This window comes from Somniosus microcephalus, chromosome 2, assembly GCF_052327205.1.
Source record: "Somniosus microcephalus isolate GS21.2 chromosome 2, FLI_Smic_1.0, whole genome shotgun sequence".
Taxonomy (NCBI): Eukaryota; Metazoa; Chordata; class Chondrichthyes; order Squaliformes; family Somniosidae; genus Somniosus; species Somniosus microcephalus.
The window spans coordinates 149,692,757-149,720,441 of NC_140988.1; the positions used below are offsets into that span (position 1 = coordinate 149,692,757).

The window sequence follows — 27,685 nt, forward strand, 5'->3', positions numbered from 1 at the left end:
TGCATTAGATTCGGACAGAACGGATTCCAGTTATGCTGATTGTGCAGACAAAGTGCCTTTACTATAAGTGGAGCACAGAATATTTATAAATACTGGCCTAGAAATTCAGTGGGCTGCGCCACCAGTTAGCGCCCAAAGAGGGCACTTAGTGGGTTTAGCGCCACTGGCCACGCCTCCCGTGAAATTTAGAGGGGCACTAATGGCGGCGTTAGCCTGTAGCGCTGCGCCGCCACCGATGACATCATCAGTGTGCGCAGCGCCCCGGTACCGCCCCGATCGCGATATTTGGTAGCGCCCCCCGCTGTAACGCCGGTCGCAATGTGCGACCGGTTCAGGGGGGCCTACCTGCAGCAGTAGAGGCGCTATTTAAAGGAGAGGAGCGGGGCGGCCATTTTTTTTGCTGGCCGCCTACCAACACCTCTCCGCGCTGCTGTCCCCGGCCTTCTGAGCACCCCCCCCCCAACGTTGTGCCGGCTGTGTCCCAAGAGCCCGGCACTTCTCCTCGGTGCCGGGCTCTTTTGCCGGCACTCGCGATCTTGGATCGCGCTGCAGCAGGCCCCTCCCCTTTAAGGGGGGGAGGAAGGCCTGCAGTACCGCAGCGCGCCGTGCCGCAGCGTGTGGTGCTGCGATTTTCAGTTGCAGCGCCCCAAGAGGGATGCGGGGCGCCTCGAGCAGCGCCCCGCTTCCGTTTGGGGCGCTGAAACTGAATTTCTCGCTGGCGCTCGCGGCTCCTTCCGGGGCGGTACTTCCAGCACTCAGGTTTGGGGCGCCACCGAATTTCTAGGCCACTGTACCTTACTTCTAGGAAACAGGATATTACTTTTGAAAAAAAAGTTCTCCATACTGTTACTGCTGACCTGATTAGAACTCTAACCTAAAGTCAGAGGAGGTAATTTTCACTGAAGTCAATAGAAAGGAAAATCCGGTGGGGTGTGTAACAGCAGGCCGAGCCACTACTGCCAGTTTTATGGTCACCAAAAGTGAAAATTGCCCTCTAGTGCTATAAAATAATTTTCTTTCATCATGTGATGCCAAGGGAAAATGAAACATTTCTTCCGCAACACTACCTCAGTAATAATAGAGCTGCCATTTGAAGTCCATTTGTTCCACTAATCATTAGACATCCATTATTGAGGACTCAAAAACTAATTGAGATCTAGCAATACTATTCTAACATTACCTTATAGACATTAGTGCCACTGGACTGCAGTTATATTGATCTGGACTAGAAAGGGCTGAAATTCTAATATTTGATGTTACTTAACTTTTCCATTTATTCAGAGCTCTCAGAATCTTAAGTAGGCTTTCAAACAACTTTAATTTTAACAAAGGAATTTAATTTGCTTCGTTAAAAAGACACACAGATCAAGCCGCTTCACCCCCCAGAAGAAAAGACAGTGATGAGTTTCTGTACCTTTTCCCCCTCCTCTAGTAAGCGCAGCAGAGTCTGGTTATCAGTCTTCTCTTCTTCATCCATTGAGCTCCCCTCAGAAATCTGGTCAAGGAAAGGTTCTGTGTTGTCATCATCTCCACCATCAGGGGCAGAACGTGAACGTTTCAGTGGCGGCTTCACAATTCCTAAACAATTACATTTTATGTTAATCTAAAAGTTCAATGAAAATGCACTTGATCTGAAGAGGTAACCTCTAAAAAGAATGTCACAAATGCAATTTTACTTTTTATTAAATCCACTTTAGTGGACATAATTAGTAAACTGCTGTAAATGTTTTTAATTATTACTGCAGTGCAGATCATGTGAACACCTTCATACATTTGTCACTAATTTCATGGATATTTTTTCTGTTATTTTTATATTCTGATGTTATGCGTCAGCCAGTGGCTCAGGGGGTAGCACCTTCACCTCTGAATCAGATGGTCATGGGTTCAAGTCCCACTCCTGGGATTTGAGCACAAAAATCTAGGCTGACACTCCAATGCAGTACCGAGGGAGTGTTGCACTGTTGGAGGAGCCGTGTTTCGGAGGAGACGTTACACCGAGGCTTAAAACATCTCATGGCAGTATTTCTAAGAGCAGGGGAGTTAGCTCCGGTGTCCTGGCCAATATTTATCCCTCAATCAACATCACTAAAACAGATTATCTGGTCATTATCACATTGTTGTTTGTGGGAGCTTGCTGTGGGCGAATTGGCTGCCGCATTTCCTACACTGCAACAGTGACTACACTTCAAAAAAGTATTTCATTGGCTGTAAAGCGCTTTGGGAAGACTTTCCTTAAAACTTTCCTGGGTTATTTTTCTGCAATTGTAGTAGGTCTGTATGTTACTCATCCAAGCTATTATCAGCTCCATGAACCTACTCTGACTGTTGTAGATGTTTATTAAGCTTCAAGGACTCCATGGGCAGTTGAGTAGATGAAAACCATGTAAGTTTCACTATATAAACGTATTTGGGTAGACTTTTGCCTTCAGTTTAAGAGCTACTGATAACAATGACCTGATTAAGATTTATCTTGGATATTTAGATTATCAGAACCTTTTATGCCCCAGATTTAAAGGGTTAAATCATGAGGACAGGTTGCATAATTAGGAAAGCAATTGGTATGTTGGCCTTTATTACAAGAGGATTTGAGTATAAGAGTAAAGACGTCTTACTGCAATTATATAGGGCCCTGGTGAGATCACACCTGGAGTATTGTGTACAGTTTTGGTCACCTTACCTAAGGAAGGATATACTTGCCATAGAGGGAGTGCAATGAAGGTTCACCAGGCTGATTCCTGGGATGGGGGGATTGTCCTATGAGGAGAGATTCAGTAGACTAGGCCTATATTCTCTAGAGTTTAGAACATTGAGAGGTGATCTCATTGAAACATCCAAACTTCTTTCAGGGCTTGACAGGTTAGATGTAGGGAGGATGTTTCCCCTGGCTGGGGAGTCTAGAACCAGGGATCACAGTCTCAGAATAAGGGGTCAGCCATTTAGGACTGAGATGAGGAGAAATTTCTTCACTCAGAGGGTGGTGAATCTTTGGAATTCTCTACCCCAGAGGGCTGTGGAGCCTCAGGCGTTGAGTATATTCAAAACAGAGATCGATAGATTTTTGAATATTAAGGGAATCAAGGGATATGGGGATAGTGCAGGAAAGTGGTAGATCAGCCATGATCTTATTGAATTGGCTCGAAGGGCCAAATGGCCTACTCCTGCTTCTATTTCTTACGTTCTTATGTTCATAAACTTGGTTTGTATCCCCTTGAGTTTAGAAGGTTGAGGGTGATCTAACAAGGTCTTTAAAATGATAGTGATTCGATAGAGTCGATACAGAGAAACTATTTCCTCTGGCATGGGAATCTACAACAAGGGGCAATAATATTAAAATTAGAGCTAGGCCATTTAAGGAGGCACTTTTTCAAATAATGGGTATTGAAAATCTGGAACTCTTCCCCTGTCCCCTCAAAAGGCTGTGGATGCTAGGTCAACTGAAATCAATAGATTTTTAATAGACAAGGGTATCAAGGAATATGAAGCCAAGACGGGTAAATGGAGTGGAGGTACAGATCAGCCATGATCAAACTGAATAGCGGAACAAGCTCAAGGGTACGAGTGGTCTACCTCTGTTCCTACGTTCCTTTAATTAAATTCCAAATTGGTAATACCTTCCGACAACTCATTATTACAGATTTTAAAAATACATTTACCATAATCAACTATTGAAGAGCACTTTCTATTGAGTCACTGTAATATTTCCATTATGGAAATTGTATTTATCACCACATCATGCCTTGGAACATCTCAAGACACTTCACAGAATGAAGTGTTTTAGGAGTGCAGCGACTGTTATTATGTAGAAAAGTCAGAGTTCAATTTGAGATGGTGGGGTATGTCATGAGACAACGTATATTTATTTTTGATTTGTTACAATTTTGTGAAATTTCAGTAATGTTATTTTCTACATATTATGTAATGGCTGGAACATAGGTCCAGTCCTGCTGCACGCCTGTTGCTCGGCACTAAAGGGCTACATATCTATAGATTATAGATAATATAATAATTCTTTAACCTTTGACTCTTGCAATTGTGTCTTCTCCATGCTCTGGTTCGTGCTGGGTGGTTTCACCCTCTGAGCTCTCTTCAATTGTATCTGGATACATGGTAGGATTTCCAGCAGACAGCCGTATGTAATATTCTCTACTGTCATAGCTTATAGCTCTACGGTAGCGAGCAGGTTTCTGTAAAAGCAAAATCCATAGTGTGTTTTTATGCACTACATCTGATTCTTTTTTTTAAATAAAGGTAATCCTGAGCCTTACTAATGAGATATCACTACACATCATGTGACAGACAAAAGGTGTTTGCAGTAGCCAGCCATAGGCTTATGTGTGCTAAAGATAATCAGCTGCCAAAACAAATTAATATTCACAAGTACTTTATGCTAAACACTTTTTCTGTAACATACTTCAGCAAAATTCTTTGTGAAACAATAATTAACGTTGGAAGTTAAGAGACAGAATATAAAAATGGTTAAAATGGTATAGAATTAAAAAAAATGCTTTGTTCTTATATTTTATCCCTTTTTTGGGGGTGGGGGAAAGAGAGGAAGAAGAAAGGGCTGACCCAACTCAGACATCACATACTTTTGCTGACAATTGGTTTGAAACAATTAGCTTAAATCACGAGGCCACAAAAATAGCAATGATGTTATTTCAAGTGCTAGGGTGAGACTCCAGCCCAAGAAAGCCTGTTAGTGTGCAGTATAAAACAGTTTACAAAGATCTATTTTGGTGAAAGGTGCAAAGAAATAACAAATCCTGCCGTGAAGAGTGAATCATCAACGTGTAGCTCAAAAAGATGCATCATGAGAAGCCAATTATAAAGCTATGTTACAATGCCCATCATGCAGGTTCATTCACTTTTTCTTAATGGGCATAGCAACCATTGCTCTTGATTTGTTTTTCCTCTTTTTACCTTCTCAGAAATCATACCGTCATCATCAAACCAAGGCACCTCAGGCAGTTTACTAGCGGTGACAGACTAAAATAAGGCATTGAGAATAATATGGGAAATACTCATCAGATTTTCAGCATCATGAAGAAGCACACTGTTGTAACTCTACCTTTAGGTACAGATACATACAGTAAACATTACAACAAGTAGATGGCAGTGCAGTTTAGAAATTAAATAACTCTTGAAAATTGATTAGGTGAACTCAAAAGTAAGCAAGTTTCATATGCAGCACAGTACCTGAACATTTATGTACCACACATTTACAAGTTATAACATTTTGAGGAGCAGAAGGCCAAATTACAATGAAGATATTTCATTTCATTGGCAATGCTGAACTTGCCATAAATAAACACTACAAAATCATAATCAACTTTAAGTGCAAGAGCTTTATTCTAACTTTAAATATTTAAGATGCAATAGTAAATAAGTGTTTAGAGCCTTGTCAAAGTAAATAAAATATACACATAAAAAAATGATAAACCCAATATTGTTACCAAGATCATAAACATAGGAACATAAGTAGGCCATTCAGCCCCTCAAGCCTGTTCCGCAATTCAATTAGATCATGGCTGATCTGCTATCTAACTCCATATAGCCGCTTTTGGGCCATATCCTTTAAAACCTTTTGGTTAACTAAAAGCTATCAATCTCCGATTTAAAATTAACAATTGATCTAGCATCAATTGCCATTTGCGGAAGAGAGTTTCAAACTTCTACTGATTGAATTGATTAAATATCCAGATCTAAACCAATGATCAGAACCAATGGCACATCCTGGTTTTATATTTTAAAATACAATGGCTCGGAATTTGCGGTCCCGATGACAGCGTTTGCCATCATTCCGCCTTTGAAACTGACCGCAACTTCAGGATTTAGTGCATGCACAACCTAATGAGGAAATCCTGAAGTTGTGGTCCGTCATTCACAGCTCCTCCATGGGCTGCGCTGTCCATATGCTTATGGAGGGAGTCACAGCATGCAGGGAGGTTCTTTTTCCTTCCTCTGGGTTGAAGAGACCTCCCCAGGAGATTAAGGCAGCTTGGTTGCACATTGCACAGGAGGGCACAAGCAGGGACATCATCAGGAGGACCAGGCTGCAGTGGCGCAAACCTTTCAATGATCTCAGTAGATTGATCACAAAAAGTTACTGCAAAGCTACACTCAACCTCATCCTGCTGTGCCCCTCATCACATCCCCATCACTTGGCCTTCCCTACCCTACTCCTGCACATATTACTCACACCAATTTACCTTGCACATCCACCCATCCCTCTCTACCTACATTATCACTTCCCCATCTCACTAGCCACCCCTCACACTCACCCTCATCCTAGTCCAACCATACCAACTAACAACATACAAGGGTAGGCACTTGGGTGTTTTAGCCAATATTCATGTAAAGTTTCTGTTAATGTGCTGTCAAACATTGAAATCTTTATTTTCAACACTTTGCATTCTTGGACAGATTTGTGTGCACCTTTTGAAGTTGCTTATTGAGTTGCAGTGAATGGTGAGACATAATGGTACCCCCTGCAGTGGTGATGAGTGTGAAAGGAATGGCTTGGGCATTGTAGGGATGCTTTATGGTGTTGGTGTGGGGTGGTTCCAATCTGGCGCATCATGTGGCAGCCAGGGTGTACATCATCAAGTGAAGTAAATCTGGCTATGGCGAGGCCATCCCTGGCATCAATGTGGTCGGGTGCTGATGCCCTGTGTCCTGTGCAGCATCAGTTGATTGCGGAGAAGGTTGGTGGTGTTGGTGCTGCTGGTGTGCCTGGTGCTGCTGGTGTTGGGGCTGATCGTGGTGGGATTCTGAGAACCAAGGTGAGATAGTTTCAAGGCCACCGATACTGATGTAACTGATTGCAGGTGAAGTTGAGATGACAGAAGCAATCTGTCAATGGTGAGAGGTTATTCCAATGAGGTGACACTGGATAGAGTTTACTCCAAACACTTGCAACCTGCATAAAAGCTCAATCGTCTTCCAAATGCAGTAAGCAACAGCTTCTGAGCTTGGAAAGTGAACAGTTGTGAGATGGGAGCTTTTATACCATATTTCCAGCTGTCAAGTAAAGAGATAATTTCATGGTGACATAACTCTTGATCTCCTTACCTGACGTGATCCCCAAGCAGCGTGGAACCCGTGGGCAACCTCGTGAAATGTTAAAGTGAGTTAAAAATTCTCTAACAGGCTGTTAACAAGCTCTTAATCACCTAAATTGCCTCCCCCGCCGCTTGGTGTCGGGTCTGTTCAGCGCTGATAGACCCGACATCTGGGAAACTAGCGTGGCGGTGGGTTGCCAGCGGGTTCCCTACCCGCTGTCAAAAAAAAAATACCCACCCGATCCACCACCAAAAGCGCCCGCTGACCCCCCTGAAAAATTCCCCTCAGAGATTGCAAGATCTTTGTGCAAAGCTTATTTTGGGGCCGGCGGCGAACACCTTTGCTTTGACGTTGATTGCAAATTCCGGGCCAATGTGAGCTATGAATTCAGAGAACTGGAGAAGTGCTTTCATTACAGGGTACAGGGAAACTAGATCAGAACTATTCCTTCCGTATACAAATAACACAGACCTCCATAAAACATAGAAGATAGGAGCAGGAGTAGGCCATTCGGCCCCTCGAGCCTGCTCCGCCATTCAATGCGATCATGGCTGATCATCCAAATTCAGTACCCGGTCCCTGCTTTCTCCCCATACCCCTTGATCCCTTTAGCCTTAAGAAATATATCCAACTCCTTCTTGAATATATTTAATGAATTGGCCTCTACTGCCTTCTGTGGTAGAGAATTCCACAGGTTCACCACTCTCTGGGTGAAGAAATTCCTCCTAATTTCTGTCCTAAATGGCCTACCCCTTATCCTTAGACTGTAACCCCTGGTTCTGGACTCCCCGACCATCGGGAACATCCTTCCTGCATCTAGTCTGTTCAGTCCTGTCAGAATTTTATAAGTTTCAATGAGATCCCCTTTCATTCTTCTAAACTCCAGCGAGTACAAGCCCAATCGACCCAATCTCTCCTCATACGTCATTCCTGCCATCCCAGGTATCAGCCTGGTGAATCTTCGCTGAACTCCTTCCATGGCAAGAACATCCTTCCTCAAATAAGACGACCACTCTACTGCCTCAATCACAGAACTAGAACCTACAGCCAAAGAGCAGATGTGAATATTATTTGTATACGGAATGCATTGCTCCTGAGCAAATGGTATGTTAGCCTTAATTACAAAAGAATTTGAGTATAAGAGTAAAGAAGTTTTACTGCAATTATATAGGGCCCTGGTGAGACCACACCTGGAGTATTGTGTACAGTTGTGGTCACCTTACCTAAGGAAGGATATACTTGCCTTAGAGGGAATGCAACAAATGCAACAAGGTTCACCAGACTGATTCCTGGGATGGGGGTTTGTCCTATGGAGGAGAGATTGAGGAGACTAGGCCTATATTCCCTAGAATTAAAACATATAGGGGGAAGAATTGAGTCGCGCCCCCTTTGGGGTGCTAACTTCGCTGGGGCGCTACTTTTAGCCCCTAAGAGGGCGCTAACTGGAGGCGCAAAGCAACTGAATTTTTCCTCCATAAAATTCTTACAGGGCTGGACAGGATAGATGCTGGGAGGATGTTTCCCCTGGCTGGGGAGTCTAGAACTAGGGGTCAAATAAGGACTGAGGTGAGGAGTAATTTCTTCACTCAAAAGGGTTGTGATTCTTCAGAATTCTTTACCCCGACAGGGCTGTGGAGGCTCAGTCGTTGAGTATATTCATGACAGAGATTGATCGATTTTTGAATATTAAGGGAATCAAGGGATACGGGGATAGTGCGGGAAGGTGGATTTGAGGTAGAAGATTGAATGGAGGAGCAGACTTGAAGGACAGAATGGCCTACTCCTGCTCCTATTTCTTATGTTCTTATGACCACAGTTACAGTAAAATAAAACACACAATCTTAAAAATCAACTGTGATTTAAAAAAGTAATTGGCAGGTAAACTTCTTTAACTGTGATATATCTTCAGGAAATGAAAAGTATCAGTTACAGGGCACTGTAACTTGAACTTAAAAGGCCTAGAAATTCAGTATAGCCATGTTCGGGGCGCTACAGTCGGGCAGCCGCTAAAGTTCGCGCCACCTTCGCCGATATTCAGTCGCATCGCCCCAAGAGGTTGCTGCTGCGCTAAAACAGGCGATGCACGACTATCTTTAGGCGCTAAGCCGGCGGTGCTGAGCGATACCCCCGAGGCCGGGCGCAGCGCAGGTCCGGCGAGTTGCTGATTGACGGCAGACACTCTGGCGCCGGTCAGCTCTTAAAGGGGGAGGGTGGATTTGTTTGCCTGCCACGCCCTGCACACTGCAGCCCTCAAGCTAGGCCTGACCACTTCTGCTTCATCTGCACAACGCCCAGGGCTATGGAGAAGGCCAGGGAGAGAGCGCAGCGCTTCAGCGACGGTGACCTGAGGGTGCTGGTTGGCGGAGTGGAGCGCAGGCGCCATGTTCTGTTCCCAGCGCCTACCGGAAAGCCTGGAGGGAGGTCTCAAACAGGGTGACTTCCAACAGCGTGGTTGCCAGGACTCCTGTGCAATGCCGGAAAAAGTTCAACGACCTCACTCGGGTTGTCAGGGTGAGTACCCTTTCCAGTGTCCTCCTCATCCCTGCATGTGCACCTCAGTTTATGGGCAAAGGGACCTGAAAGCCCTAATGGCCAGCCCTCATCCAGCAGCTATGGGACTGTCATGAAAATCACTTGCACATTCAGCACTTTACACACTGTACAAGATATTCGACCATGGGAGGCATTGCAGACAAGATCAGGGCTTCACACTGTCAGGGCCAGTCCACCATGGGAGGCAGTGCAGACAAGGTCAGAGCTTCACACTGTACTTAGAGGCCGTCCTTTCTCTTGCAGGCCAAGGTGGCGCACAACCGGAGGAAGCTACGTGAGACCGGGGGAGGCCGTCCTGACGTCAAAGAGCTCTCCGACCTCGACCAGCATGTGGAGCGCATTATGGCAAGCCGGCTGATTGGCCCCGTCGCCAGTGGAGATGCCGACCCTGTTCTGGGCACCAATGGTAAGGGCATCACCTTTTTGACCTCTCTCTTTCCACTTGCGCCTCAGATCAGCATCCTTTGCCACTGTCCAACCAATGCAGTGCATGGCAGCACTCATGCCTCCCTCGCTGCCGCCCTGTCCTCACTCTAAAGCTACTCTTGTGCCTCCCTGCTTTCAGACGGTGAATCGCCAGGTGAGGAGGCGGGCCCTCAAGCTGCCACTGTCAGCGATTCCGAATTCGAAGAGGAGGAAGAGGAAGCCGGCCCATCAGTGCCACCCTCAGCCGCGCCAGCCCATGGCGATGAAGGGGACACGTCTTCCCTGGAGGGGAGCCGGGGGGAAGGGTCGGAGGAGAGTGAAGCTCCGGGGCCCAGCGGCCTGCAGCAACTCGGGAGGGGTGGTGAAGCTCGGCGGACTTCTCCCCAGAGGGTGAGTGCGGCCTCCAGTCCTGCGACTGTGAGCGCAGAGGAGGTCTGGCTCCTGGAGGAAATGGCCGTCCAGGCTGAGCGCAGGCACACTGAGCTCATGGCTGCAGTGGCAAGGATGCCTGACTCCATTGAGTCTCTGTCAAGGAGTGTGCAGGAATTCAGAGCAGCACAGGCCAGGAGTCTGCAACAATTCAGTGCAGCACAGGCCAGGAGTCTGCAACAATTCAGTGCAGCACAGGCCAGGAGTCTGCAGGACTTCGCGGCAGCACAGGTGGCTTCGAGCCAAGTGCTCAGTCGTGCCGTTCATTCACTGGCTGGTGTCATGCGGACACAGACCAGGGCCACACGGGCACTAACTGCTGCCACCCTCGCTGGATCGGCCAGGCATCGCCAGGGCACTCGCCACGCAGCAGCAGCCCAGCAGTCTGTTCTTCAGCTGTTTGCTGCGCATGCTGCAGTGCTGGCCCGTGCGAGTGCCAATGTATCAGGCGACCAGGGAGTACCTGCGATCTGTCAGGTTGGCACCATTCCTGCAGCCGACACTGCCACTCCGCCATTGCAGCTGCCACGAGCCGCTGGACAGACTGCTGCCGCCCAAGCAGAGTTGGAGCAGTCAGCAGCCGGACCCTCCAGGGCCAGAGCTGGTGCAGGCCGACCCCCAAGGGCATCTGCCGTCTCGCCATCTGACCCTCAGCAGCCTTCCCCCAGCCTTGCTGCAGCCACTGGGGTCCCATTGAGGAGGAGCTGCAGAGCGGGCAGGGGCCAGTCACGGATGCGAAAGGCATCGCCCTCGCAGGGCAAAAAGTAGAAGGTCTGCACAAATGCTTTGTGTTTTTGTGAGGCCGAGACTGGTGTCTTTCTTTGTTTTGTAAGGCCGAGACTGTTAGTTTTGTGTTTTTGGAGGGGGCTTCTCTCCATGAAGTTGTAATGTGGGAAGGGCAGAGGTTTGCAATAAATTAATGTTCTTAAATCGCACTGTGCATGCTTTTTTTTGCAAGTCCTGGTTGCCCTGCTCGGCTGAGGGCTTGTGGAGCGGCTACATTCATCTGGTGACATTGGCACAAGCCATTCCCTGAGAGGGGGCCTAGAACCGACGTTCAATAAGCCGGCGACGGGTGGCCCTTGCACTTTCTGCCTCCCTCCTGTGCTGGTCCTCCTCCTCCTCCTCCTCAGGTGGTCCTCCAATCTCTGGTGGCAGTGGCTGAGTCCTGCGGATAGCCAGGTTGTGCAGCATGCAGCACACGACCACGAAATGGGAGACTCGCTCCGGGGAATATTGTAGGGCTCCACCGGAACGATCCAGACAGCGGAACCGTTGCTTCAGGATGCCGATTGTTTGCTCAATGATGTTCCTGGTCGCTTGATGGCTGTCATTGTATCCCTCTTCAGCAGGGGTGCTGGGCGCACGGAGCGGGGTCATCAGCCAGGTACACAAAGGATAGCCTTTGTCCCCGAGAAGCCATCCTCGTGGGTGAGGCTGGGCCTGGAACATGTCTGCCACAGAAGTCTGGCGCAGGATGAAGGCATCGTGGCTGCTGCCTGGAAAGCGGGCATTGACAGCTAGGATGAGCTGCCTGTGGTCACACACCAGCTGAACGTTGAGCGAATGGTAGCCCTTCCGGTTGCGGTAATCCTCGGCATTCTCTAGAGGTGCCCGCAAAGCCACATGCGTGCAGTCAATGGCGTCCTGCACCATGGGGAAGCCCGCGAATGCTGCAAAGCCCATTGCATGCTGTTGCTGTTTGACAAGGGCCATGGAGAAGGAGATGAACTGACGTCTCCTTTTGAAAAGGGCATTGGTCACCTGGCGGATGCAGCAATGCACGGCGAACTGGGAGATGTTGGAAATGTCCCCAGTAGCGGATTGGAAGGAGCCGGTGGCATAGAAGTTGAGAGCCACCGTCACCTTCACTGCCACCGACAGAGACGTCCTGCTCCTCAGATGTGGCTGCAGATCTCAGTGACCACCTCCCTTCGGAATCGCAGCCTCCGAACACACTGCTCGTCAGACATGTTCAGATAGGAGAACTGCTGGCGGTATACCCTGGGTGGGTAAGGCCTCCTTTCCCAACGCCTGTTGCCCCCTCTCCATCTAGCCAGGACTGCCACTCTCTCACGGCGTCTATGAGCCCTTTGGATGCAATGGAGAAAGCCAGCGTTTGCACCCATTGCAGCCCCCATTATATGTTAGCAAACGATGATATGTCACTGAAGGCAAAGACAAGTGGAAAGCTGTGGCCTGAAGCCACAAGTACCTGTCCGAGTGTTGAGCCAAAGCAGAAAGCTCTCTACCTTGGTCTCTCTGCAAAGATCCGTCTCTCAAAAAGAAGGAGTGCTGCCAAATGGCAGCCTTTTCTACTGCAGGTGGTGTGCCCTTTAATTTGCGCCCCCGCGCCCCGCTTCGACTGAGAACCGTTCCCCTCTACCAGTTGCTAGGGGCGCCAGGCGCACAATAGGGCGTCGCGACTGAATTTCCGGTTTGGGGCGCACAAAGGGCATTGCACGAGGAAATGACGTCAGGATCTGCGTGCGCAGCTGAGCGCGCGCAAAGACTTTGCGCCGCCGCTAAATCGTGAGTGAAGTTGGGGAGAGGCGCAGATCGCGCTGCGCCCGGCCGCTAGCCGCCTAGCGCCCAACATCTCCTCCTCCTAAGGCGCTACCGGCTGGCGCAAGCAACTGAATTTCTAGGCCTAAATGTTTAACAAAATAATAATTAAAGTTTGATTTATAACAATTTTTAAGGAATTAGGAAGCCTCACTGACTGATACAAGAATGGCAAATACTGCCCATTTTAATAACTTTGACTTGATACTTTATGTTAAGAGGCATAGTTGAGGATATTCTTAATCACTATACAAGGTCTTCATTATCACATTCTTGAAAATTATATCTGGAAAAGTGCTCTAAGATTTGTGGTTGATGTTACTCTTGAATAGAATCTAGATTTTTACTATCACACTGTCTAATAGACTGGTTTTGTGTTTGCCACATTAATTAAAATAAGCTAGCAAATTAATCTCAGAAGAATAAACCAATACTGTCTTGAGACTTACACCAAGTTTCTCACCATCTTGCATTTAAAAATAAACAAAAATATAAATTAATTCTCAAATGGCATAGATGTAGAAATGTTAAATTCCAATAATGACCAAATATATCTTTCAGTAATAACAGACCACTACGGTTTACAGGACAACATTTTTAAATAATTTATGAAACCATGCACAAAATATTTGTTCCATTTCAGTACCAGCTTCTGCAACACTCACCAGCAGACTGGTTGACTCCTGCTCATTTTCTGGTATATAGGGATAATGTATATAAAACATATCATTCCGCACCATCTTCTTTCTCATTCGGCACGGTCCCTCTGGCATTTCCAACATCCATTTATCAAGATGTGATCCAATTGGAGGCCCCCACAAGCCTCTCTCTCGCAATAGCTCATACTCTATCTGAGCCCATTCTTCAGTTACATACTTCAGGGCATTTTGCTGACGCTGCAAATGAGAAAATTAATTGTTAACTGGGGTGAGGAGGGGAAGAAAGAGTTCCATATGTGTACTCAATACATACACGTATGTTTTAACATACTGATGGTTACCAGATACATCAACATATAAAGTGGTAATATAAAAATTTAGCCCAATAGTGATTATTTTTCAAAAATGCATCCACTTCCTACCTGTGATAATCTAGGCTTGGCTGCATAATTCTATAAACTTAATTTAATAAAAATCATGAGATCTGCAGGTGACCATCAAATTTAAAGAATTCATCATAAACAACTGCTATTGACTCAGTCAAATAGCGAAAATTAAAATTAAGTCACCAACCACTTCAGCAGTCTGTACTTAAAGCTACACCTCAGCTGTATTTTGTAAATACTGGCAAGGCCTAACAGTCACTTAAAGCTAATAAGGCAAACGTTTTCAGTTACTATAAAATACGATGATCATTTTTAATCTCCTCTGTCATTGGCTGGAGTTTTCATTGTATAATAAGCTGTTAACTCACAATGAAATAGAATACTCATGTGCATGTGTTCCTGTATGCACAAAAGTTGTACTTTAAAAAAAAGAAATTTTTTCTTGCCTATTTCCTCCTCACCGTTCCTCTCATAAAAGTGTTATTTGAATGCTATGATTTGATTTCACAGATGTTTATTACCCTTTGGCATCACTCTCAAATGACATTTTGTGCGTCAATCTTGTCAGAGTGTGTTGGCAAATAATTCAATTGGGGGGAGGGCATCATAGCTGAGCCCAATCCTTCCTCCCAGCTTCCACATTCACACACTTACAGTACTGATCAGGACCAGGAATCCTGGCAGATTTTTCCCTTCTTATCCAGGGGTACTAGGGCCAATTAGAGTGCCCCTCCAGCTGCCACAGCTAAGTTAGCTAAACCAGCACAGAATTGTACCACCTTTATAGTGAAGATTATTGAAAAGGGAAATTTAAAGGGCAAGGCAATTCTAAGGCGAGTAATATTAAAGGAAGGTACTTACATCAGTGTGTATGTTACTGATGTTACTGCAATAAGTCTTTTACAAAATAATATTCTGGTTAATATGATCTATAGAGTTAAGCACTCTGTTACCATACCCTGAACATGAGCCATGAGCCTTGCAACAAGTAATAACATACATAGGGAACTAACTTGAAAATGCCATAGGTATAGATTGATATAAAACAGGCTTCTTTATAACTGACAAGGTGCCTTCTGTATTTATTTTAAATAAAGGTCTAAGGCCTAGAAATTGGGTTGGGGCGCCAAAGTCGCCTGAGCACAGGATTTAGCGCAGCGATCGGAGTGATACCGATCGCCAGAAATTCAGTTTCATTGCTCCTCGAGGGAGACGGGGCGAGGCGCTCCACGTCCCTCTTAGGGCGCTGAAACTGATTATCGCAGCGCAACGTACCGCAGCGCCACATGCTGCGGCACGGCACGCTGCGGTACTGCAGGCCTTCCTCCCACTGTTAAGGGGGAGGTGCCTGCAACAGCGCGGTCCCCGATCACGAGTGCCGGCAAATGAGCCCGGCACCAAGGAGAAGTGCCGGGCTCTTGGGAAACAGCCGGCAATGCCGCGGGGGGGGGGGGGGGGTTTAGGAGGCCGGGGACAGAGGTGCTGGCAGGCGGCCGCCGAAAAAGCGGCCGCCCCGCACCTCCACCTTAACTTGCGCCGCTGCCGGCACAGTAAGGCCCCGTGAACCGGGCGCGGGTAGCGAGCGGCACAACTGCGGCGTTCGCTACCAAATATCGTGAACGGGGCACGAATGGGGCACTGCGCACACCGATGACGTCATCGGTGGCGGCGCAGCGCAAATGCCTAACGCCATCATTAGCGCCCCTACTGAATATCGCCGGAGACGCAGCCAGTGGCGCTACAGCCATTGACTGCCTCTTTGGGCGCTAACAGGTGGCGCTACTCACCCAATTTCTCCCCCTATGCCTTTTAACTATGTACTTCCTCATTTTTCACTTGCTTATTTTTCCCTCTTCTCAACATGCAGTTGTGGAGCAGTGGAGCTGACAACCACCATTACTGATGGTCTGAATACTGGCTCTTTTAATCTCATGAGTACTTTAATGTACAAACCAGCATCATCCTAACAGTTAATGCTGCAACAAGCTTTTTTTATTGGTTTCCATATTTTAAAAAATATACTCCTAATCAAAAAAACGTTATGCTGCATGGTGAAGATACTTTTCACACTACTGCAGCAAAGATATAGATACATTTTGAGGGTCTGTCTATAATGTGTATATACCATACTATGCATTCTCCCATCATTGGATAATTCTGCTTAACCAAATCTTTGAATACCTGCTTGGATTAAATATGATAAACAACTGAATGTTTGAATACCTATTTCCTGGACAGCACCAGATACAAAAAGCCCTTAGTTCACCAGATAAAAAATTATATTTAAGACAGTAGCTTTTAAAAAAATATATAGCCTTTACCTCCTGATATTCTTTATATTGCATATCCACTAAATCCCGCACAACAGCAATGTGAGTGAACATCCACTGGGAGGTTTCCTGAGGGGAAGAAAAACAAATTAATAATAGTGTTTATGGAAGAAGCACCAACATTTTATAAGACTACAGAGGTAATTCTGAAATCCTACGCTTTAAAAGGAAGTGCTCTCACAGGAAGCACGGGTCAGAGACTGGGTGCAACACTGTAGCCACGATTCTCCGGCCTGTGAGTGTAGCTCCTCGTTGTGAGCACAGTATCACCTCTTGCATATCCACATGCATTCAAGTCACCTTGCAGAATAAACATAAACCCCCATACAGTAAGTCACTAAGGGTTACACCTATCTCGTCTAGTATTACCATGATAATTTGACAGTGCTTGGTATATTAAATCTATCCAGGCAAATGAGTGAAGCCGACATAGTTATGCTGGAAGGCCACAGTCAATGTTCCTTTTAAGCTGTGCAGCGCTCTGGAGGTCCCGTGCAGCCGGCTCACCGGCTTTTAAATGGAAAAACTGCGCATGCGTGGAATTTTGAATGGGCTGCGCAGTATAAAAAAAATTAGAGGGATTATTGGTTACAGTGTGTGAATGCATGTCAGCATGTGCACATTTACTTTTTCAAAAATTTCAATTGAATGGGCAACAGTGGATGGAATGTGTGTGGCAGGAGGATGATTCTTTTGTAGTCCACTGCCAGATTTCTTCTTATCATGTCCACGGACAGTCTATACATAGCCCAGCCAGAACTGGACACATTTTTGCGCCTTGTTGTTGGATTCGGCAAGATCTGCAGCAGTGCAGGGTTCCTCTAATGATGGGCATTGCAGGAGATGTTGCATAGTCTGTGCCTCAGTTCCACATTCACAAGTTGTCAGGCTGGTTGAATATCCCCATTTGTTTAGTGACACCTTTGAGCAACCTACACTGGTCCTAAATCTGTTAAGGCACTTCCAGATTGCCCAGTTGCAATTAGCTCCTGGAGGAAGGCTTTCATCAGGTAAAATTTCCATCGCTGGGGGTTGTTCAAGACTGGCAAGCCGGTCTTTCCACAAGGCGATGCGGGCTTCAGATGAGGTTGATTGTAATGGAACAACACTGTTCATGAAGCTCTTCCTTGACTTTAGGCGGCTGGGTGTAGGTGTATGACAATGCAGAGGGTGCCTCTCATCTGATGTTTGACGGAGTCGCTCTTTCTTGCTGGCTACCGTTCTTCTTATATCAGGGGGAGCGATACCTGCCAGGATATATAGGCTGTTGGTGTTTGTTGGTTTTAAGCAACCTGTGATAAATCGGCAGCTTGCATTCAGAACGGCATCCATCTTCTTGGCATATTGCCAGATAATATTGGTATACACCTAAATCAGAATAAAACCAACCCCCTGGGGTAAGTCTGCTTTATACTATCACCAATTCAGGAGTATACAAGCTGACTTCAATACATTTTGTTTGATGTTACATTCTGTCAAAGTCCATATTTAATTTGACCTCTAATATACACAATATATAACCCTGGCATCGGGAGAGGCCTACAGGATTGCCAAGCAAGATTCCTTGAACGGTTCCACTTTTTTCTTTGAGAATTGCTACTGCTGATATTAAGAGGCATTTGGCTACTACTGGAAGGGGGTTAAATTCTTGTTTTATGTGTCATTCTTCTGGATTTCTCAGTTCACAAAATTGTACCAAAATAGGAAACAGATTACAGCCATTATTTCAATTACAGGCATAGGTGATGCAGGCTAAAATGATCAAATTAAAAGGAGAAAGTCTACCTGTGATGTGAGGTTATTTTTACTGATTCCACTTTCCTTTCTGTTTCGCCTGGATCCAGTCAACTTTGACAGACCAAACCCACTACTCACACGTGATAGTTTTGACTGTGTAGCAGGAGCTATGGTTGCTTCTCCTCTACTAATATACTTCTTTTCATGGGCTATCCAAGAGAGAAACAAGGCAAGAACATTTTAAATTTCTAACAAGCATTCTAGGATTTTCAACAATATAGGTCAGCATACAATAATGTTCCAGTAACTTTTGTATGAAAACACCATAAAAGTCAAATAAATGTATAAATGAGAACATAGAGACTATAAATATCAAGCCACATTATTTCAATAATGGTTCCTACTATCACAGGAGATAGAAAACAATTACTATTTACAGTTCAGTTCATCCTATAGTAAACAATGTATGTACAAAACATGGCACAATCTAGATAAAGATGATCTCTCTCTACTGGATGCAAGAGCCCCATCATAAAATTACTTTGGACAGTCCGAGTTGGCAACAGCCAGCAGCACAAAACTATACATGATGCGGCAATTTCACTCAGAGGCCTCAAGGATGGCTGGTGTGAGAACTGGAAATGTTACACTAGTGTGATAATGGCACACTTCTACAGTTGGAGTTGAGACACAATATTAGACCAGAGGGATTTACTCTGCATCTGCAATGTGTGTGCAAAATAGGGTGTTTGATTTTATAATGAATGTTAAAAAAGGCAGTTATAATGTTAGCAAATCACCATACAGAGACATATGCAAGAGTCATTGTCAGCTAAAGGTGGCAAAATTCAGCACTACCAGCATCACTTTTGGCACAATACAAATTTACTGCAACATATTGGGAGTTAGATCAGTAAGTAAATGTGCAATACTGAACAAAGCAGCAAAAATGGTTGCACACTTGATTTCTGGACCATGTAGAGTAACTGAGCTCAGCCAGGGTGGCAATGGGGCACTACAAATACCTTTAGCATCCCTGGGTTAGAAAGAGAAAAAGGAAAGGTTAGAGAGGATTTGTGCTTCTGATTGCTAGCCAGCAACCCTGTTGGAAACTGCTTGTGTGTTGATGCCTAGTGCCAACAGTATTGGACATGATAAAAGCATCTTTTGACACTCACTAATACAATAGCAAAATACTGCGGATGCTGGAAATCTGAAATAACAGAAAATGCTGGAAACACTCAGCAGGCGAAGTTCTGACGAAGGGTCTCCGACTCGAAACGTTGACTCTGTTTCTCTCTCCTCGATGCTGCCTGACCTGCTGAGTGTTTCCAGCATTTTCTGTTGTTATTTTGACACTGTCTAGAATCCCACATGAAAAAAATCACTTGGGTGGCTGTAACCCCTGTGGGGTCACACTTCAATATGAGTCACGACTTTCAGGAGAGGAAGTAAGGGGAGAAAATGAGGAGGAGTTGAATTCTACAATAAAAGTGGAAAGTTTCCACGTTTTCTTTTTCTGATATGAAGAAAATCATTTTTAAGGCTGGTCTAAATACAGTCTAAAGTAATTTCAGGTGCAAGTCCATGGATTTGGGCACATAAACATATTAGGAAATGATTTTCCACTCCCTGAATATTGAAAGGAAATAGGAGTATGAGAGAAAATCTCTCATCAAGATTGTGACAATCTCTAATGACAAGTTAAATGTACAAAGTGCACAATATTCAAGGACATGGAACAATGCACCAATTATTCTAGGATGTACATTATCAAAAAGAATCAACAGCATAGCTGGGGAAAATTTGAAATGCTTTGAGTCAGTTCTTATAGATGTCGACGCAGGATATGAATAGCCCAGACTGAGAACCATTTTCAAATGAACTTGGTATCTGATTAGTGCAGGACAGTCTACTCAACAGATTAAAATCTGGTGGTGTTTTACATAGCAACACAATAGCCAGGCAGTATTGTTTCATAATATTAATGAGTCAAAAGAAGGAAGAAGTTTAAAAACTATAAAAATTGTAGCACCTCAAAAGCACAAGGGCAGATAGCTACTCCACGAGTTGGCAGAAACTGCTTGATATTAACCTACATGATGAGATTCATTATGCTGTTTCAAGTTTTATAGACTTTTACAAAAATCCCAATTTCCATAGGATGTTACCTGTTAAAACTAGGCTCTATTTTCTTTGGACTTGGAGCCAAAGGACTGTTTGCAGCATTTACATTTTTGGAAGAAAGGAACAGATATAAAATAATGTGAAATCTATCTTAAATCTGATATAAGTATTTCTAATTTATTGAAGCAATAAGTGAATGTCTACTGGAAGGTTTTGCATAAACAAATTGCATTTAAATGGCCCCTCTAACAAAGTGAGTATCCCAAAGCATTTCAAAGAGAAACAAATGGCGAGCATTAGAGAACAATTAGAACTGATGACTGAAAACACAGTTGAAGAGATAGGTTTTGAGGAGACTTTAAAAGGCATGGGGGAAGAAATTCAGTATCGCTCCGTTTGGGGCGCCATTATCGGCCGTGCGCAAAGTTTAGCGCCTGGCGCTAATTATTGCCTCTGACAGCAAACTTGGCTTTTATCGCCCCTGGAGGTGATTGGAACGCTAAATCAGGTGCTCCACATCTGTCTTAAGGTGCAAAGGCCAAGGAGCGAGGTGTTACCTCACAGCGCTGGCAAATCTCATGTGATGTCAGTCAGCAATGGAACACAGACACACTGGCACCGGCCAGTTCTTAAAGAGGAGTTCTGATGAATGGTCATCGACCTGAAACATTAACTCTGTTTCTCTCTTCACAGATGCTGCTTGACCTGCTGAGTTTCTCCAGCATTTTCTGTTTTTATCTTAAAGGGGAGGGTTGATCTTGCTCTCCATCCACATCCTGCTCATTGCAGCCTTGAATCTTGGCCTGGAGAGACCTGTACATCAAATCTGCTGGAAAGAACAATGGAGAGACCCAGGGAAAGAGCTCAGAGTGCAGCCCCCACAGTCTCTTCTAAACAGATACAAGGGCAAATCAAAATGAACCTGCAAAGTGCTGCTCAATATGCAAAACTCCTTCACAGTATTGAATCTCTCCAGAAGTCTTTCTCTCTCTCAGAATGCACGGTGCAAAAATGTCACCAACAAAAAAAGGCAGGAAGCAGTCGCCTTTAAATAGCGCTCCCCCAGTCCCTTTCTGGCTGCAAAACGCTCCCCTCAACCTGTCGTTGCTAGCGGCAGGCAGTAAGGCAGGGTGCGCCACTCAATATCCGGCCCGGGGCGCTACGCCCTCGACCGACGTCACGATCTGCCGGCGCAGGAGATCGTGGTGGTAGTATTTAGCGCCGCCACAAAATATCTAGTTAATTTCGCGAGCGGCGCAAACATCGCCACGCCCGGGCGCTAGTTGCTTTGCGCCCCATTAGCGCCCTCTTAAGGCGCTAACGGGAGGTGCAAACAACTGAATGTTTCCCCCATGGAGTGAAGTAGCAGGGTAGAGAGATTTCGGCAGGGGATTGTAAAGTAGAGCGTAGAGGACTACAAGTCACTGATGTGAAACAGAGGAACAGGAGAATGAACAGGATGATAGAAGTGCATGAACTACGATGTAGGGTAGGTCGAGTTCGAGGCCATGGAGGGATTTGTAAACACAGAGGAAGATTTTGATTTTAAAGTGTTGGGAGATGGGGAGCCAATGAAATACGTTGAGGATAGGGTGATGGTTAAATTAGCATAGGTCAGGTTGCAGGTTTTGAACAAATTGGAATTTCTTTAGGAATGCTCAGGAGCATTCATAAGGGTTTCAGTGGCGGTGGGGGTAAGATAACAGTGGAGGTGAAAGTAAGTGGTCTTGGTGATAGATAGGATAGACGGTCTGAAGTGCAGCTCAGGATCAAATAAATAGGACATCGAGGTTGCACACCATCAGGATCAGGCTGAGTAAGGAGCAGGGAAGGGGAATGGAGCTGGAGCCAAGCATGGGAGGTTTTGGTTGGTTCTGAAAATTATAGCTTTAGTCTTTCTCATCTTCAGCTGGGAAAAGTACTGGCTCATCCACAATTTGATGTTCCAACAAGTAATCTGAAAACATGATAGTTTTAGAGTTCAGGTTGGTGGTGGAGAGACAGAGCTGGGTGTCGTTGACATAAATGTGGAAGCAGAACCTAAGCCTATGGATAATGTTGCCCAAGGGCACTCCTGAAGTGACTGTGCAGAGGTAGAAGAAGAATTTATTACTGGCTAGGTGACAGCTGAAGTGAGGCAAGTAGGAATGAAAGTGAGGGCAGTTCTTTGTTGGTGGACTATAAAGAAACAATACAGATGGAAAGCGTGGCCGATGCCTCAGAGGTCAAGAAGGGATAATGCATCACGGGCACAAAGAATGTTGTTGATAATTTTGACCAGGGCTATGGATTTGTTAAAAGCCAGAGTGAAGGGATTTGAAGAGGGAATCATGGGAGAAGTGACGTAATAAAACTCACTACGCACTTGGTTTGAGTATAAAGCAAGGCTTTAATCAACATGTTTCAGAACATGGAGGTCTAGTTGTACTTCACTAGTTCCTATCTTACAAAATGTCCCTGGCAAGCTGGGCCCACGCCCGAGTATTTATACTCCTTGGACGACGCCACCAGCTGGCCTTCCAGCGTTATTTCATGAGTAGATTCTTTATGATGATGAGATTTATAACAAGAAGTGAACAGAGTTGGGTGGCAATGATGCAGTCAAAAATCATAGAAATTAAAAAGCAGTTTGAGATGGGGTGGCAATTGAAGGGCTTAAAGTTGGCTCCACAAGTGGTGGCAAAGCTTTCATCCATCGCACCTCTTCACTCTGAAATGTTCTTTCTTCCTAAAGCCCTCTGCCTGGTTACATCTCTCCTCACTTTCAAAAGCCTATTTAAAACCTATCTTTTCGACTGTGTCTTCATGCATCATTGCTAACTCTTCTGGTTACTGCTGCTCAGGTCTGGCCCCAACTTTTAGGATGTTTTGCAATGTTACAGATGCTATACAAATGCAAGTTGCTGATAATGGTTATTGTTAAGGTAACCTTCGGATACCATATTGCATTTAAGAAACATTAGTAAAATAGTTGTTTAATTACATTGGCACAAATTTTCTGTGTCCTATGACCGTGTAAGCGGTACGTATGTGGCCGTAAGTGCCCCGCAGGTTCTGGGTTTACGCATGGGCTGCGCATGTGCGAAAACCCAGAACTTGCAATGTCATCGGTCAAGAATCTTCTTGACAGATCCTCCGCATCCCCAGGAAATGGACATTCGCTTGCAGAGTTAGGCTATTTGCCCAACTCTTGCCCAGCGAATGCCCATGAAACCCTTATGGCTGGTAATAGCAGGCGTAAGGCCTTCTTTTACCAGCAAAAGGGTGAGAATAAATATTAAAATAACATTTTTAAAATCATTTTAACCTGTAAATCAAGTTTGTGTTATTTTTGGCCCCTTGAAAAATGTTTAAATTAATTTTTCAAAAAAATAACATTTTGTTTTAAATGTTTAATTAAATTGTATTTTAATGTTTTTAATTTCAGTGCTGTAAAAATGTATTTTTTGGGTAATTCCTATTAAGCTTATAGGGATTCCATACGTAAATGGAATCCCCATAAGCATAATGGGATCCCCCTTTTTGATTGGTTGGGCTGTCCCACGTGATCCCAGGGATGCTTGCGAACCGCGTGGGATACGTGGGCCTCTACGCAGGCCTACCCGTAGAGGCCCAGGAGCTCACGTCTCCGAGGTTCCAGGACCATCAGGTAGGCGCTTACTTTTATTGCGGGACGCCTCCGATCACAAATTCAGGCCCATTGTGTTCCAAAACAGGTGTGAACAGCATGCAGTGGTGTGGAGGAAAAGTGTGTGTTTGTTTCTTCAAAAGCAAAATCAATATCAGGGTGTCACTTCTAAATTTTGCTGGAGATCCAATCGAGCACTTTTAAGTTACTTTTGAAGTGATAAATTAATGTTACACTAATGGGGATGAAGAATGGAATTAAACAAAAATTGATTTAAAAAATCTTTAAAAATATTAAGTGGAGGTGAATTTCCATGGGGATTCTCTCACTGATGACGGTAAGGTTGCATAGTGGTTATGTTACTGGACAAGTAATCCAGACACCTGGACCAATGATCCATCAAGAAATGGCTGAGCGCACTTGATATAGCAAATGCAATGGGCCCCGACAACATCCCGGCTGTAGTGAAGACTTGTTCTCTGGAACCAGCCGTGCCTCTAGCCAAGCTGTTCCAGTACAGCTACAACACTGGCATCTACCCGACAAAGTGGAAAATTGCCCAATATCTCCTGTCCACAAAAAGCAGGACAAATCCAATCTGGCCAATTACCACCACATCAGCCTACTCTCAATCATCAACAAAGTGATGGAAGGGGTTGTCAACAGTGCTATCAAGCAGCACTTACTCACCAATGCTCAGTTTGGGTTCCGCCAGGACCACTCAGCTCCAGACATCATTATAGCCTTGGCCCAAACATGGACAAAAGAGCTGAATTCCAGAGGTGAGGTGAGAGTGACTGCCCTTGACATCAAGGCAGCATTTGACCGAGTGTGGCATCAAGGAGCCCTAGTAAAATTGAAGTCAATGGGAATCACGGGGAAAACTCTCCACTAGCTGGAGTCATACCTAGCATAAAGGAAGATGGTTGTTGGAGGCCAATCATCTCAGCCCCAGGACATTGCTGCAGGAGTTCCTCAGGGCAGTGTCCTAGGCCCAACCATCTTTAGCTGCTTCATCAATGACCTTCCCTCCAACATAAGGTCAGAAGTGGGGATGTTCGCTAATGATTGCACAGTGTTCAGTGCCATTTGCTATTCCTCAGATAATGAAGCAGTCCAAGCCCACATGCAACAAGACCTGGACGACATTCAGGCTTGGGCTGATAAGTGCCAGGCAATGACCATCTCCAAAGGGAGAGTCTAACCACCTCCCCTTGACATTCAACAACATTACCATCGGCAAATCCCCCACCATCAACATCCTGGGGGTTACCATTGACCAGAAACTTAACTGGACCAGCCACATAAACACTGTGGCTACAAGAGCACATCAGAGGCTGGACATTCTGCAATGAGTGTCTCACCTCCTGACTGCACAAAGCCTTTCCATCATCTACAAGGCACAAGTAGGGAGTGTGATGGAATACTCTCCACTTGCCTGGATGAGTGCAGCTCCAACAACACTCTAGAAGCTCAACACCATATAGGAAAAAGCAGCCCGCTTGATTGGCACCTCATCCACCACCTTAAACATTCACTCCCTGCACCACCAGCACACCGTGGGTGCAGTGTGTACCATCTACAAGATGCACTGCAGCAACTCACCAAGGCTTCTTCACAGAACCTCCCGAACCCTCGACCTCTGCCACCTAGGGGCAGCAAGTGCGTGGGAACACCACCACCTCCGAGTTCCCCATCTAGTCAAATACTATCTTGACTTGGAAATATATCGCCTTTCCTTCATCGTCGCTGGGTCAAAATCCTGGAACTCCCTGCCTAACAGCACTGTGGGAGTACCTTCACCACATGGACTGCAGTGGTTCAAGAAGGCGGCACAGCACCACCTTCTCAAGGGCAACTAGGGATGGGCAATAACTGCTGGTCCTGCCAGCAGTGCCCACATCGCGTAGAGGAATAAAAAAAGTCAACTGCTTAACTTCAATGGAAGAGCCACAGAAACCCTAGAAAAAGGCATTAATAGCGATAATGCCATTTTTCTGGAATTTCCGCAGATCTTCTGTTGTAGTTACGGCAGACGAGTGAGAGAATCCCCCGTAGAAATTCATCCCGCACCCCACCACCGCCCACCCCCCCCCCCCCAAATTTGCAAACACAGAATAAAAATGTGATCTTGTCAGATTTTTTTTCTTTATTGGAGTGCATTTGCTGTTGGCCACATTTGAGGGGCAGGAAATGTGTGTGGTGCCCAAGTTAGATATGCGCAATAAGCTCCCTGATGGGAATTTGCCAGTCACTGAGAGTTTGCTGATTTGGTGCTGCAGCACCTACATAAAGGGCTAAACAGCTGTTCAAAAGGCAGAGCCTTTTTCTTTGCTTGCAAATATTGTGTGCAAATATAACAAGGCATCACCAAGACAGAGCCCAGATTTGCGGATGCAGCAAGAGAGGTATTGCTACAAGAAATGTGGCAAAGAGGGGCTGTCCTGTCTGGTAGCATAGTGGTAATGTTACTGGGCTAGTAATCCAGAGGCCTGAACTAATGATCCGGAGACATGAGTTCTAATCCCACCACGGCAGCTGGGGAATTTAAATTCAATTAAATAAATCTGGAATGGTGACCATGAAACTATCGGATTGTCCATCTGGCTCACTAATGTCCTTTAGGGAAAGAAATCTGCTGGCCCACAGCAATGTGGTTGACTCTTATGTCCTAGCAAGCCACTCAGTATCAAACCGCTACAAGAAACAATAATAAGTATAAAACTGGACAGACCACTCGGCATCGACCTAGGCACTGGCTTCGGACATGACTACGGCACACCCAGCCCAGTCGACCCTGCAAAGTCCTCGTCACCAACATCTGGGGACTTGTGCCAAAATTGGGAGAGCTGTCCCACAGACTTGTCAAGCAACATAGTCATACTCACAGAATCATACCTTTCAGCCAATGTCCCAAACTCCTCCATCACCAGGGGCGGCGGCACAGTAGGAAGGAGCGGCCCTGGGAGTCCTGAACATTGACTCCGGACCCCATGAAGTCTCATGGCTTCAGGTCAAGCATATATGCTGGGTGGGGGACTTCACTACTGACCAAGTGCTGAAGGACATAGCTGCCAGTCTGGGCAGCCTGCGACAGGTGGTGAGAGAACCAACACAAGGGAAAAACCTACCTCGTCCTCACCAATCTACCTGTTGCAGATTCATCTGTCCATGGTAGCAGTGACCACCGCACAGTCCTTGTGGAGACGAAGTCCCGTCTTCACACTGAGGACACCCTTCATTGTGTTGTGAAATGGGATAGATTGAGAACAGATCTAGCAGCTCAAAACTGGGCAACCATGAGCTGCTGTGGGCAGCAGAATTGTATTCCAACACAATCTGTAACCTCATGGCCCGGCATATCGCTCACTCTACAATTACCATCAAGCCAGAGCACCAACCCTGGTTCAGTAAGCAGTGTAGAAGAGCATGCCAGGAGCAGCACCAGGCGTACCTAAAAATGAGGTGCCAACCTGGGGAAGCTGCAACACAGGACTACATGCATGCTAAAAAGCTATAGACAGGGCTAAGCGTTCCCACAATCAACGGATCAGATCAAAGCTCTGCAGTCCTGCTACATCCAGTCGAGAATGGTGGTGGACCATTAAACAACTAACGGGAGGAGGAGGCTCCATGAATATCCCCATCCACAATGATGGTGAAGCCCAGCACGTGAGTGCAAAAGACAAGGCTGAAGCATTTGCAACCATCTTCAGCCAGAAGTGCCGAGCGGATGATCCATATCGGCCTCCTCCTGAGGTCCCCACCATCACAGAAGCCAGT

At 45.6% G+C, this 27,685-nt stretch overlaps 1 protein-coding gene across 2 annotated transcripts in view; it reads right to left on the reverse strand.

The window, feature by feature from the left end:
- Positions 1-27,685, reverse strand: part of wdfy3 (WD repeat and FYVE domain containing 3) — a 583,406-nt gene that overhangs the window by 106,779 nt on the left and 448,942 nt on the right. For both annotated transcript variants that reach the window (XM_085963501.1, XM_085963491.1), the window contains 5 exons: positions 18,196-18,356; positions 16,402-16,479; positions 13,701-13,931; positions 4,016-4,184; positions 1,415-1,578 (listed from right to left, as the gene is read on the reverse strand). In XM_085963501.1, the coding sequence (XP_085819627.1) occupies positions 1,415-1,578; positions 4,016-4,184; positions 13,701-13,931; positions 16,402-16,479; positions 18,196-18,356 (803 nt within the window). The remainder of the gene's footprint in view (positions 1-1,414; positions 1,579-4,015; positions 4,185-13,700; positions 13,932-16,401; positions 16,480-18,195; positions 18,357-27,685) is intronic.